The sequence below is a fragment of the Vipera ursinii genome (assembly GCF_947247035.1).
Source record: "Vipera ursinii genome assembly, chromosome: 11".
In the NCBI taxonomy this organism is placed as follows: Eukaryota; Metazoa; Chordata; class Lepidosauria; order Squamata; family Viperidae; genus Vipera; species Vipera ursinii.
In genome coordinates this window covers 8,737,719-8,753,047 of record NC_139524.1, presented here as the reverse complement: position 1 = coordinate 8,753,047, position 15,329 = coordinate 8,737,719, and the positions used below count along the sequence as shown (strand labels likewise).

General features: G+C 42.4%; 1 protein-coding gene across 1 annotated transcript in view; it reads left to right on the top strand.

The window, feature by feature from the left end:
- ADAMTS17 (ADAM metallopeptidase with thrombospondin type 1 motif 17) overlaps positions 1 to 555 on the top strand; it is a gene marked incomplete at both ends in the record, with an annotated part of 127,757 nt that extends 127,202 nt beyond the window's left edge. Inside the window, one exon of the mRNA XM_083371328.1 lies at positions 404 to 555. Coding sequence (XP_083227454.1) covers positions 404 to 555 — 152 coding nt within the window. The remainder of the gene's footprint in view (positions 1 to 403) is intronic.
- Positions 556 to 15,329: the final 14,774 nt, after the last annotated feature.

Sequence of the window (15,329 nt, the reverse complement as noted above, 5' to 3'; positions counted from 1 at the left end):
GTGAGAACAATTAACCAGTGGAACAACCTTCCTCCAGAAGTTGTGAATGCTCCAACTCTTGAAGTTTTTAAGAAGAGACTGGACGGCCATTTGTCTGAAATGGTATAGGGTTTCCTGACTGAGCACAGGGTTGGACTAGAAGACCTCCAAGGTCCATTTCCAACTCTGTAGATGGATGGATGGATGGATGGATGGATGGATGGAAGGAAGGAAGGAAGGAAGGAAGGAAGGAAGGAAGGAAGGAAGGAAGGAAGGAAGGACTGGCAGATGGACAGACACCAGTTGATAGCAGGAAGGACAGACAGACAGATAGTGCTATGCAGTTTCTCTAGAATTATGGTTTCCCAAATGAATACAATGGCATAATTTCTTGTTCCAATATTCTCTATTCCTGTTCTGACAGCTGCTCTGACATACAAGTGCACAGGAGACCAATGGGCAGTTTATTGTCGAGTGATCCGGGAGAAGAATCTTTGCCAGGACATGCGTTGGTACCAGCGCTGCTGTCAAACCTGCAGAGACTTCTATGCAAGCAAGATGCAGCAGAAAAGTTAATGAAACCTGCCTGTGCTCCCTGGGGATATGACAGGCTCGTCCATACTTCTTCCTACGATGTATCATTAACTTATGGAACTTGCTGCCACAAGACGTGGCGATAGCTATTTCAGCTTAGATTAGATAAATCTATAGGGGAATGGGGTCTATTGGTGGCTAATAGTCACCACAGCTAATTATAGAGCCTCTATGAACCGAGGCCATATACTTTTGAAATGCAAGGGCTAATGATGTCACATTGGAAGGCCATAATCACCTTTCACATGGCTGGATGCTATGGGGAAAAAAAGAAGAAGCTTGACCAGATGGACCTTGATTTGATTCAGCAAGGTCAACTGTATCCGAAAACTGCAAACGCAAGTATCTATTTAATTTCAAACTCAAGTTATTCACATACGATGAATTCCGGCGCTTACCTAGCAAGACTTGAAGCTCCTTTTGCAGACTGGATGAATGAAAGCAAAATCCATCACATAAAAGAAAAAAGAAAAAAGAATTCATCTCAAAAACCAATCCTGTAGAATATTATGATACTTTTGACATAGCTGCATTTTTTTCATTAATATATAGATTATTGCAAGCCACTGGATGGCTTGTTACCATTTTTTATTTTTTTTATTTTTTAAGGAAAAGATTAGGAGAGCAATTAAATTGACTGAAGATATATGTACCTGTGGCGAATATTATCTCTGCCTACATCTCTGGATGAAGGGTGGATGGCTTTGAAAGGGAAAAGCCGTTAATAAAATGAAATCTTATATAATTTTACCAGAAAGCAGTAAGCAGCAGGCTAGCCCTTCCGAAACTTCTGAACAAAATCTACTGTAGCCCCCCCCCAATCCTCCACTGAGTATAATTTCAGAGAATTTTTTTTAAAGCCCTACTTAATAGCCATCTTTCCTCTCTCGCCTAAAATATATGTATTTATATTAATTTTCCTCTGGGCTGGTCTTCTGCTCAGCATTTTAGACTACAATTCCCAGCCTCACCTAAGATGGGAAGTCTGATAATGCATCTGAAATATTTACTACAGCAATAAATAAAAAAGATAAAGTAATAATTTTGTAAGCCCCTATTGAAACGTTTCATTACATACAGGGGATAACTTGAATCCAGACCATGTCCGTAAGTTTCGCTGTCTGTCAGTCCAGACTCAGAGATTGTGGGGGAAATACTTTTGAGCCAATATGTGCATTTGCAGCAGTGTATTATAGGAATCGGAGGTCCTCAGCCCCCAGTCCTTAGACCGGCACCAAGCCGCAGCATCCCAGGAAACCGGTCCGTGCAAAGCCCCATCTATGCCCCCTCCGGTCTGCGGAAAAACCTGTCTCACCACGGAACCAGTCCCTGGTGCCCAAAAGGTTGGGGGCCACTGATATAAACCACTTGACTTACGATCAGAGCTGAGCCCAACATTTCTGTTGCTAAGTGAGACAGATGTTAAGGGAGTTTTACGACCATTTTACGACCTTTCTTGCCACAGTTGTATTTTTTTTATTGAAAAGTTTTTCAATACATTTTATCTTTAACAATCCCTCTCCCCACCCCCCACCCAACCCTTCCTAGCCTTCCCTAACCCTCCCCTTCCCCCCTCCCCCATCCCCGACTTCCCAGAGCTAAATACAAGGTATAAAAGTAAAAACAATCATAAACAACCATATGCTATTAAGTCTATCGCACTCTAGCTCATATAAAATGACTACAAGCAATACTAATATCACATCAAAACTTATACAAATGCTAAATGAAACTTTTTGGTCCCATATTTGTTCTGGATGTAATCAATCCACTTTTTCCACTCCATAATATAACGTTGTTGCGAATGGTCTTTCAAATAAGCCGATATCTTTGCCATTTCCGCCAGGTCGGAAATTTTTAAAGTCCATTCTTCTATAGTCGGCAGTTCCTCCTTCTTCCAATATTGACCTACTAAAAGTCTTGCCGCCGTAATTAAATTCAACATCAACTTAGTGTCCACAACAGTAGTACCCGTAATTATGCCCAATAAAAACAATTGCGGACAAAACTTTATCCTTTGCTTAAATATCTTCTGCATATTCCACCAAATTTTAATCCAAAAAGCTTTAACCTTTTTACAGATCCACCATATATGAAAATACGTTGCATCTTCGCCACCACACCTCCAACATTTAGGTTGATAGTTCGGATACATACTTGCAAGCTTTTTAGGATCTAAATGCCACCTATAAAACATTTTATAAAAGTTCTCTCTTAAATTTTGGGCTTGCGTAAATTTTACGTTCCTCACCCAGATCTTTTCCCAAGTATCCATTGTGATAACTTCTTGAATATTCTGAGCCCACTTTATCATACAATCTTTAACAAGTTCTGTTTCTCTTGCCACAGTTGTTAAGTCAATTAAGTCTAGAGGTTCAATGTTCAACCAGATATCCACTGAGTCTCTCCCCCGCTCTCTCTCCCCCCCCCCCCGTAGTGACTTGGTAGTTCTTGACGTCACCACCTAGGTCTAGGAGACGTCTCCCCTCTCCTCTTCTCTCTAACTCCATTGTATGTGACCAAGCGGTCTCAAAATCCTACGCTGCCTTTCTGGCAAGTAAAACAATAAAATCAACCAGAATTTCAATAATGCTGCTTCCTGACTTTGTAGATCTATGCAACCGGATGCTTTAGCCACTCTTCCTGTCCTTGGGAAATAGACCTATCTCCCTAGAGATAAGTGAAATCAACCTTCATTGAAAAAGAGGAGAATATATAAAAGACCTGACTTTTTTTTTTAATAAAATGCACTTATTCCAGCAGATGATGATGCTGGTCTGGTAAAAATAAGCCCTTTCTCCCCTCTGAGACAGAACAGTTGTAGACCATCAGAAGATTATAAATAAAATTCATCTTTTCCTGTCTAGCTGGAAAAAAAACAGAATGCAAGGCTTGAGCTACATACTAAATTTCTTAATTTATATAGAGAAATGAAAACATTACACAGTATAGGAAAAAAAATCCTAAATTTCTGTTGTCTTATTACTTCGGAACTAGAATTCTCTTGAAAAAAGATGTTTCCCCCCCCTCTCAGTTTCTTGGACTTCTGCTAGATTCCTGGCCAGTTCAATTTTTTTTAACAGTAATTTCATTAAAAATGACAGTTGCAACAATACAAACTAATACAAAATTTAAAAAAGAATAGAATAAAAAGGAAAAACATAGAAGGTGCAGAAAAGAAAAAAAACAAAGAAAAAGGAAAAAGAATATAGTAAAAGAAAAGAAAGATATATAAAGAAATGACTCCCCTCCCCCTTTATCATAAGTATAAACAATTTTAGTAACTTACCACCCTCTGTTAAAATGCAACAAATAACCTTTTCTTCCCATATCCCATCTCTTATCCAATAAACAATTCCATAAGGCTTAAAGCACCTCAGGGGGCTGGAGGCTAAAACATATAGGGAACGGTTGCTGGAATTGGGTATGTGTATTTTAATGAAGAGAAGGGTGAGGGGTGACATGATAGCAGTGTTCCAGTATCTCAGGGGCTGCCCCAAAGAAGAGGGAGTCAAGCTATTCTCCAGAGCCCCTGAAAGCAGGACAAGAAGCAACGGATGGAAACTAGTCAAGGAGAGAAGCAACCTAGAACTAAGGAGAAACTTCCTGACAGTTAGAACAATTAACCAGTGGAACAACCTGCCTCCAGAAGCGGTGAATGCTCCAACACTGGAAGTTTTTAAGAAGAGACTGGACAGCCATTTGCCTGAAATGGTATAAGGTTTCCTGCCTGAGCAGGGGGTTGGACTAGATGACCTCCAAGGTCCCTTCCAACTTTATTATTATTATTATTAGATGAGATCAGTGCTTTTTTTGTAAAAGAAAAAGGTGCCAGAACTCACACGTCATACAACCCCACCTTGCCTACCCTACAAGGTTCCATCCAAAAAAGGTGCCGGAACTCCATTCTGAGCGTTCTATGACAAAAAAAGCCCTGGATGAAATAGATAGATAGATAGATAGATAGATAGATAGATAGATAGATAGATAGATAGATAGATAGATAGATAGATAGATAGATAGACAGACAGATAGGCAGGCAGGCAGGCAGGCAGGCAGGCAGACAGACAGACAGACAGACAGACAGACACAGACAGACAGACAGACACAGACAGACAGACAGAAAAATGCTTTTCTGCTATTTCCCCATCATTTTATATTATAACTGAGCATCTTTTCAAAATTCTGACCCGGCACTAGAACTGCTCCTTCCATGGGAAGGAAGAAACTCAATGGGGCCAGTGAAACCACACATCATCTCTGGGACCTCCTGTAATGGCTAGTTGTTGTTCAAGTATGGAAAGGATCAAGCAAGGTATTGCTCTAAGACTGAAAGGTGTCCATATCTAAACTGATTTGAACATCCTTTATTAACAGTATCTGGACAAAGTGTTTGCTTCAGCATCTCCCAACGCCCTCAGGGAATTATATGATTAGGCTTCATCCCTCACCAACTACCTAATTTGGAATTAACAGACTGAATCTGTTCTCTGCAACTCAACCGTCCTGGAAGACCTAGCGTCTTGTCACGTCAGGACACTCGGATATCACATGCGGTGGCAATCAAACAGATGAAGGCACAGAATGCTCTGGATATTACAACTTGGAGTTTGCAAAGATGCAGAGATGTAGAGTTGGATAAGCATAATTATTGCAAAAAAATATGCACATTATGCCTTGCTGGAACAAAGCCATCATATGCATTAGAAATCCCTCAAAGTCCCTTATGGGGGAATAAATGTCATACAAGGAATCACACTTTTCAGACAAAGAAAAAGGGATCATGTCAGCCATTCCAAGCTAGAGGAAAAGCTAATGGTGCTCAAACTTTCTACCCCTACTCAAGGCAGCGGGAATGTTTGCAATGCATATGAAGTGGAGCAGGAGACGTTTGTTTACCCTTCAAATTCCACTGGTGCTAAGCCCCTGCTCTCCTGAATTATCAGGAGCAAACAGGTTGGTTCTGACATAACTTATTAGACATTTAGTCCATACAAATAATGATATAGTGGTGAGTTTGCAGCTATACTTGGATCTCCGTGGAGTCCCGTGATGAGTGCAGTTAAAGTACCCATTTTGTTACTTGCTAGCATAGAGTATGTGGACCATCTTCACTTGTGCACCCAGTAGAATGCAGGTATTTTGTACCATTTATTTCAGTTTCACCACGCTTGAGTTTCAGTGGTTCAGCATCTAGTTCCTACTTGTATCCATGCAGCTTTGGGATTAAGAACATTAGAATGGATGGCTGGGTTCACACAACAGACCTTAACTGGGTTAGTTAGCAAAAGCATTCTTAGCAACTTCTTGTTGCTGCTGTTTTTTTTCTGGAAACTCAACCAATTTAATTTGGCTAATATGCAACTCAGAACATAGGTTAAGCCAATGACAAATGTTAGCAGATTTGCACATGGACAACCCGTTGCAGTCCACAAGAAAAGTAAGACTAAAGTAGCAGATGCTGAGAGAAACGACAGCGAGCTCAAATTATGGCTGTTCCCCCAACTTATCTCTGTACTGAGACAGTGCAGATGGTCCTTGACATACGGCCACAAGTGAGCCCAACATTTCTGTTGCTCAACAAGACTGTTTTTTAAGGGAGGTTTGCCCCATTTTGTGACTGTCCTTGCCACAATTGTTCAATGAATCATTGCAGATATTAACTTAGTAACATGCCTGTAAAGTGAATCTGGCTTGCTTGTTGACGTTGCTTGTCAGAAGGGCACAAAAGCAGTTCACGTGATCCCAGGACTCTGCGACCATCGTAATTATGAGTCCAGTTGCCAAGCGTCTGAATTTTGAGCGTGTGACCCTGGGGATGCTGCAATGGTCGCAAGTGTGAAAAAATGGTCCTAAGTCACTTTTTTTTTTAGTTCTGTTGCAATTGCGAACAGTCATTAAATGAATGTTTATAAGTCGAGGGCCGCCTGCAATGTGTCAGAGGTTTATTATGAAATTAAAATAGATCAGCCTCCTCCATTTGCGGTATTTTCTGAACTCCTGGCAGGGAAAATAAACAGAGATATAAGTAGCCAACCAATTAGTTTGTACCTCCTTTGCCATCAATATAGTGTCTCGACACCAGCTGGCAGTCAAACGCCACGATCCGAAATCCTTAATCTCTACACACCCTGAAACCAAACAACACCAGTTAGACTGGAGCAACACAAAAATCATTGGCCACGCAGCCACCCACCACGCTCGCAAGTTCATAGAAGCCTGGCACTCCAGATGCAATTCCATCAAGAGACCCACTGACCTACAGCCAGCCTACGATCCCCTCAGAATCCATATCAACCACACAGCCAATCAGAGACAGCAGTGACCCTCAACCAACCCACACAAGCCCCCTCCCTCCCCCCAGTTCACCTCCCAAGGATCCTGACCAGATGTAACCTCCCCATCACAAGACTCATCACAAGCCCTCACTGATGACTCACACCTGACCCATCACAAGACCCACCACAAGCCCCTCACTCGACACACCCACACCTGAAGCCCTTATAAACGCAGTGGATTATTGACGTGGCATCCCCTAAAGCAGGGGTAGGCAACCTTGGCTCTTTTATGACTCGTGGACTTCAATACCCAGAATTCCTGAACCAGCCATGCTGACTCAGGAATTCTGGGAGTTGAGGTCCACGAGTCATAAAAAAGAGCTGAGGTTGCCTACCCCTGCCCTGAACTCTGCTGAAGATGTTTCCTAGCCTGGTAACGAAATGTTCAGAAACCAACCCACAAGCTTGGAGAATGAACTTTACTCTCATAGTGTCTCAATATAAGAGACACATATTGCTAAAAGCATTTGCTTGTAGTACTGCATTTTGCCCTATAAAAAACCTGCCATTTTTATTCCTCTTCAAATCAATTGTGTTGTTACTGTCCCTAGATCAATTTTATTTTATTTTTTTAAAAAAACATCACACTTATAAAACAATCTGAAATATTGAAAAACACAGAACAAAAACTTTCACCTATTTATACCAGCCATATTAAGCAAACTCCTTTCTTCTCAGTCAAGGATGAAAAAGTCTGCCAAGAAAAGATGGTTAGTCTAAATTTGGCACAAAAGCAGCTGAATGCACAAGGATTGAAATGGAAGATACTTAAGGACTAAGTTCTCAAAATCCTTTGAGAGAGATGAAAAATGTCCTTTGTACTTTCTCCCACATTTGATTTGCTTCCATGCACATTCTTTCCCCTTAATGTATTAATTTTGGTAAATTATCAAGAATAAAATGAATGAAATGCTTATCTATCCTTTACACATGGTTAATTTTTGGCATTTCCTGTTATTTCTTAAGACTCTCCGTCTTGACAGTCAGGGGTGAACAACCCACAGCATCCCATAAAGATAAAGAGCAAATATTTGTATTAGATATTAACACAACACAAATGTGCTCTTCTCTAGTGGATTTCTGTGCATCAAAAGAATCTCAGGACAGGTAGGTTGAATAACAAACATTTTTTTCCATCTTTAGGTCCCTGATCAGATCTGTTTATACAGCTCTTCTCCAAAATGGAGTTGGGCAGCCAATCAACCAGTAAACAAACTTTCTCTCAAGATAATTCAAACTTATTATCTTGATAATTAAACCTATATGTACAGTATATTTCACCTTTGGGGATATTCCTTGAAATAATCAGCAAAACATTTTCTGGGATCATGTCATGCTTTCAACCATTCTAATTTTGGCCAAACATTTTTACTTCACTACTTCTGTTGCAAAGCCATGTTGACGAATGGAAATGGCAAAGAAATCTCACTGTGTTGTAGGGATGTACAACTGGGTGGACCATCAGGCAGAGTCACAACATCTCTATCATTTCCTACAAGCCAGATAGTTTCAGGAATTCTGTCTTGGGGTTACTGAGAGCATTTGTCCACCATTACCAGTAACAGGTATTCCTCAACTTTCGTAAGACCCAAAATTTCAGTTGCCAAGTGAGACCATTGTTAAGTGAGTTTAGCCCCATTTTATGACTTTCATTGCCACAGTCATTAAGCGAAGCACTGCAGAGGTTAAGTTACTAACACGGTTGTTAAATGAATCTGGCTTCCCCATTGAATTTACTTGTCAGAAGGTCCACAAAAGGTGATCGCATGATCCCCGGGACACTGCAACCGTCTTAAGTAAATGCCAGTTGCTAAGCATCCAAATTTTAATGATGTGGATGCTGCAATGGTTATAAGCGTAAAAAACTATCTTAGGTCACTTTTTCCATTGCCACTGTAACTTTGAATGGTCGCTAAAAAAAAATGGTTGCAAGCCAAGAGCTACCTGTACTTTCATTGTGGAACACCCAAACAGTTGGGTGGCAGGTGACTTTCATTATACTTAAAGAAATATTTTTGTTACTTTTGAGCTGAACACTCCTGCATTGTCATATTTCCACTGTGATAAAAGCCTTATTCTATGTACTGCTCCATAAAGTACTGTACATTTATAGTTGCACAATTTGTCACTTATGAGTGTAGTATTTTACTACCATTTGGTGCTACCTTTTTCTCCCTTTGTGATTTAAAGAAATGGTTTGCAGCTGAATATTGATATTTTATTCTAATACAAGGCAATAATGGAATGTTAGGTTGTTCAATAGAGAGCAAAAAATGTATATATGCTTTAAAAACAATTAGATATGAACTATAGTCAAGGTAATATTTCTAATTCCTTTTCCTGGTGCTGGCTTAAATTGGTCAAAGAAATACAGTCAAGCTGAATAAAACCAACTGTATTTTTTTAAAAAAAAGTAATTCCACTCTGGAAATGAAAGAAGCTTCATTGTGTTTGAAATAAATATTAATATTATAAATAAATAAATGTATTTTTTCCAAAATTTCAACAAGCCGTGCCTTTATTTGCAATGCATGGAGTTTATTCAAAGTCATTTATTGATGCTGCCTTGCTCAGGAAGAGCCAAATTTATCTTTCATTGTCGTCAAGCATCTTTTCTCAAGAGGCTGAGAAGAAGCACAACGAGCAGGCAAAAAGCCAACCTTCAAAATTAATTTACTTTAAAACACATATGCACGATATTTCCTAAGTACTTTTTATTAATTACATCATCAGACACAGGCCAACAAGGTCTTCGAGATTCAGCTCAAACATGTCATGCCATAAAATATGTTACTGAATAAATATGAAGAAAATTAAAGAGGAAAAAAAAGATATATAATCTATCTCCTATTGGCTTACCCAGGAACTCAGAAATGATAACTCGCGAGAATAGAATAGAATAGAATAGAATAGAATAGAATAGAATAGAATAGAATAGAATAGAATAGAATAGAATAGAATAGAATAGAATATGGAATGGAATGGAATGGAATGGAAAATAATTAGAATAGAATAGAATAGAATAGAATAGAATAGAATAGAATAGAATAGAATAGAATAGAATAGAATAGAATAGAATAGAATAGAATAGAATAGAATAGAATAGAATAGAATAGAATAGAATAGATATTGGAGGAATAGAATAGAATAGAATAGAATAGAATAGAATAGAATAGAATAGAATAGAATAGAATAGAATAGAATAGAATAGAAAAGATATTGGAGGAATAGAATAGAATAGAATAGAATAGAATAGAATAGAATAGAATAGAATAGAATAGAATAGAATAGAATAGAATAGAATAGAATAGAATAGAATTGGAAGGGACTTTGGAGGTCTTCTAGTCCAACCCCCTGCTCAGGCAGGAAACCCCATACCATTTCAGACAAATGGAATGGAATAAGAATAAAAATAAAAATAGAATAGAATAGAATAACGAAAGAGTGGAGTGGAGTGGAACAGAATAGAATAGAGGTGGAAGGGACCTTGGAGGTCTATGGAGATTCTCAGTCATCCAGGTCATGGATGTCCCAAAGGTGTTTTTTCAAAAGGCAACTGGACTTTGTTTTTCCTTGAAGATGTTTCGCTTTTCATCCAAGAAGCTTCTTCAGTTCTGACTAAATGGCAGGGAATGGAAGGATTTATATTCCTTGCAGTCCTCTGGTTGTTAGCACTCCTTCTGAGAGTTGTTGAGGCCACTTGGAGGTTTAGCTGTGTCTTCAAGGTCACCTGAATGGTGCAAATGGGTGTGGAACCTTCTTGGAACTGCTGAAAGGACTGTGTTGTAAACAGGAAATAGGTGGCGTCGTATCCCCGCCCCCTCTGTTGAGAGCGGGCTGTTCAGTCTTAACGTAGATGGCCTCTTTGACCCCTCTTTTAAACCAGTGGTCCTCTCTGTCCAGAATGTCCAGACTAATTAGAGAGTTAACATTATTATAACTTAAATTTATATGCTGCCTGATTCCTGGTCAACATAGTCCAGTAAAGTTCCTGTGCTGGGCCAGAGCAATGTGACTGCATTGGAGGAAGACTACTGAAGAATTCTTGCTAGGAAAGGATTCTTGTCCCACTTGTGGAGTAGGATTCATACATTTTTTTAAAATCCCATTTATATCCCGCCCTTCTCTGAAGACTCAGGGCGGTTTACAAGCTAAGAAGCACAAATCCAGTGGCGTAGCGTGGGGGGTGCAGGGGGGGCGGCCGCACCGGGCGCAACATCTGGGGGGGGCGCGCTCGACGGCGCCGGGATCCGGCAGGGCGGAGGCACCGGAGCCCCAGCCGGGAAGGGCCTGACGCCCCACGGCGCGCCACACACACACAAACACACAACCACACAGCGTGACTCCTCCTTCGGGCCGCTCTGCCTTTGCTCCGGCGCTGGACGGAAGCCTTCTCTCCCTCCTCCCCCCCCGCAAAGGAGAAGGCGGCTCCTGAGCGTGCACAGAGCGCGGCCCTCCTGCAAGCCCGGGGCTCCGCTGCGGAGGCTCTCCCAAGGCGCTCCCGGGGTTGCCAAAGGCGGGGGGGGCGCGGCGGGGCTTGAAAGAGGGTGGATTTCCCACGGGGGGAGGATTGCTGCAGCGTCTCTCCGGGGGTCCCTGCTCTGGAACGAACCTGCGTCGGCAGGTTGCCGATCCAACCGTGCATGCAGACTTTGGGGGCGAGAGGACGTGGTCGGGTGCGTGTGCGTGTGTGCGTGTGTTTGTGGGCGCGCCCGTGCTGTCTCTGTTCTGCAAAAGGCGCTTTTTAAAAATAAATAAATAAAAAAAAATAAATCCTGTCCTGCTGGAATGCAGAAAAGCAGCCCTCGCCCCCCCCCCCCATTAAAAGCTTGAACTCTTCTTCTGCCTTCAATCTCAGTTTCTGGAGCGCGAACCGGATTAAAAGACAAGGATGCGTTCGATTGGCTCAAGAGTGTGTGAATTTGACCGGACCCGGTGCGGGGAAAACGAGCGCTCAGATGCCGCCTTCCCCAAATTGGCCATAAACTGGGATTCGTTTCATGTCATTCAACCGGGGCTTCGTGAACGTCACAGAAACACACATTAACTGTGTCAAAACATTTCTCTCTCCAAACTCCCAAGCTACAGACTTTCCCTTTTATTTAAAGGGGGTTTGTTTGTTTGTTTTTAAAAAAACTGTTTTATTTAATAAACAGCGTTTTATTTAAAGACCACATTCACACAGCACCCTAATGGCAAACCAAACGTATCATTGGGGTGACATGACAGCAAAGAATGGTGTGTGTGTGTGTGTGTGAACTTATACATCCAAAGCACCAGAAGGCAGGACAAGAAACAATAGATGGAAACTAATCAAGGAGAGAAACATCCTGGAATTAAGGAGAAACTTCCTGACAGTGAGGACAATTAATTAACCAGTGGAACAGCTTGCCACCAGAAATCGTGGCTGCTCCATCACTGGAAGTTTTTAAGAGGAGACTACTCAAATTGTATAGGGTCTCCTGCTTGAGCAGGGGGTTGGACTAGAAGACCTCCAAGGTCCCTTCCAACTCTCTTATTGTTATGGATGTGGATAAAGGTACAAAGAGAAGGAATGATAGTACCTCACTCGGAAACTCAGTTAAAGTTCCCAACTTTCTCCCTTCTGTCTGCTCCTAAGTCTTCGGCACCCAGCCTGGTCCGCTGACTTTGAATGACTGAAACTTTTGCTGGCAGGATGCTAAACCAACAGGTAAAGCTCAATTCCCTTACGTCAGACTGACTGGCAGTCAGGTAACAACTGCAGCCGCCGCACCTGCGGCTGCTTGCTGCTGCTGCTCCTCCTCCTCCTCCTGCTGTATTGACTCTCTGCGGCCACTCGGTTCCCCCTGCAGGAGGCGATCGGGACCGCCCCCCCCCGAACGTCGCCAGCAGCGAGAGTTTCCAGCCAGGCCGGCGAATCTTTGAGGTGAGGTGCCAAAGAGAAGGAGGCGGCTTGGCTTGGATAAGCAGCGTCTGGGCAGAAAATAGGTCGGGCGCCGCAGCAAGTATGAATTCCTTGGGTTCAGCCTAAGCAGGCAAACTGCAGGGTGGGTTGGTTGGCTTTTCTGGCTTTGGAATAACCTTGGGAAGCTGAGGCATTGTAAGTTGGAAGTCATTGTTTGTCGCCTAACATGTTGGGTCAACCCCACGCCACATGCTAAGCCATAAACCATGGTTGGTATCCAGGGTTTAGGACAAGATGGAGAAAACTAGCCAATTGTGGGATCATAAATCTTGATGAAGCCCATCATCGCTCCATGTGATGTATGCACTCAATCTACAAACGTAGTCCAAGCCTATTCACATCTGTTGTAAGGTCATTCTCTCGTGGGGTTTATCTTGACATCCACTAAGAGTGGAACAAACATGCCCCATTAACCATTTTCAACGCCATGTCCTCTCTTTGTCTCATCCTAAATCACAGCTGAGGCACCTTAAAGTTGCCTTGTTTCAGTTTTAAACTAGCATTTTCCCTCTTCTCCAGAGACCCTTTTTTGCCTTGAACCTAACTCAGGGGTAGGCAACCTTGGCTCTTTTATGACTCATGGACTTCAACTCCCAGAATTCCTGAGCTAGTGGAAGAGACTCGAGTGCTAAAATCCACAGGTTAGGGGGCGCAAATTACTTGCCTTGCCCCGGGTGCTGACAACCCACGCTACGCCACTGCACAAATCAATGTGCTTAGCAATAGCCTTCATTCTATGTATCTGCCTGCTTATTAGGGCTTTCACACACACACCCCAAGCGGCATTATTACAAAGTCAGCTTATTGCCCCCAACAATCTGGGTCCTCATTTTACCTACCTCGGAAGGATGGAAGGCTGAGTCAACCTTGAGCCTGGTGGGACTCGAACCTGCGCTAATTGCAGGCAGCTGGTGTTACTTAAGGAGGCATTAGCCCACTGCTCCACCAAGGCATTAATGCAGAAAATTCTTAAAGTGAACATAAAGATTAAACCAGAAACTTTTCTTCTGGACCCAATGGAAAGAGAACTGGGGGGGGGATCGGGAACTCTGATTTTATATACGGTGACGGCAGCAAGATTGCTCTATGCACAAAAGTGGAAGGATGCCTCGATTCCTACCGTGGACGAAGGGTTACTAAAGCTGATGGAATTAGCAGAGATGGCCAAATTGACTGTGCTGATAAAAGAAAAGAAGATAAGTCCTTTTGTTTCTACTCGAAACCACTTCTGGAGTTTGTGCTTGAGGTGGAAAAAAATGATATGATGATTTTGGGTTTTACTGATTAGACTGATTTGCCGATACAGAAATGGCTAGTGCCTACTACTTGTTGTTGTATTGGTAAACTTTAATGACTGTGAAACTTAAAAAAAAGATTATTTAGAAGTAGATGGATGTTAGTTACCCAGACTAGCAGCTTTTCAAACATGGTTCTGGCTGTATGACTAAGTGACAGGCCAACATATTTGGAGGCTGGATGCCAAAATAAGGAAAGTGGTCATTTTAGCTGACTTAATGATTTCTTTCTCCTGGGTTCCAGTTGCCCCATGGGCACCAATCGCCAATAAGCAAATATCCCTGTGTAATCAAACTCCTTTTACAATATAGGGTAAGAGCACCATCTGCTGGCAAATTGTTAAAAATGCTATATCAACTTCCTCAGGAGGAGCCTGATAGGACCTTTTCTGGCTAATTATTTTTTAGTTTAGTTTAGTTTAGTTTATTTGATTTATATACCGCCCTTCTCCTTGGTAGGACTCAGGGCGGTTCACAGGGCATATATAAAAAACAAAAAACACTATACAAAAATTAAAAAAGAATTAAACCCTTGCCCAATAAAACAGTAATACAGATTAAAAACAATTAAAAAACCCATAATCCCCATCAGGCCAGACCAGCTAATTCGAACAGATGGGTCTTCAGGCCCCGACGGAAAGTTCGAAGGTCTGGTGCCATCCGGAGCTCCACCGGCAATTGATTCCATAAAGCCGGGGCCCCCACAGAGAAGGCCCTCCCCCTGGGGGCCACCAGTCGACACTCCCTGACTGGCGGCACCCTGAGGAGGCCCTCTCTGTGGGAACGCACAGGGCGGAGGGGAGTCGATGCCGGCAGCAGGTGGTCCCTGAGGTAACCCGGACCCATGCCATGTAGGGCCTTAAAGATCGTAACCAACACCTTGAACCTCACCCGAAAGACAACTGGTAACCAATGCAGCTCGCGGAGCAAAGGTGTAACATGGGAGTACCGGGAAACTCCCAAGACAACTCTCGCGGCCGCATTCTGTACCAGTTGGAGCCTCCGAGTGGTCTTCAAGGGAAGCCCCATGTAGAGAGCATTACAGTAGTCAAGGCGAGAGGTCACGAGCGCATGAGTGACTGTACACAGGGCATCCCGGTTTAGATAGGGCCGCAACTGGCGCACCAGGCGAACCTGGGCGAAAGCCCCCCTAGTCACGGCCACTATATGCTCTTC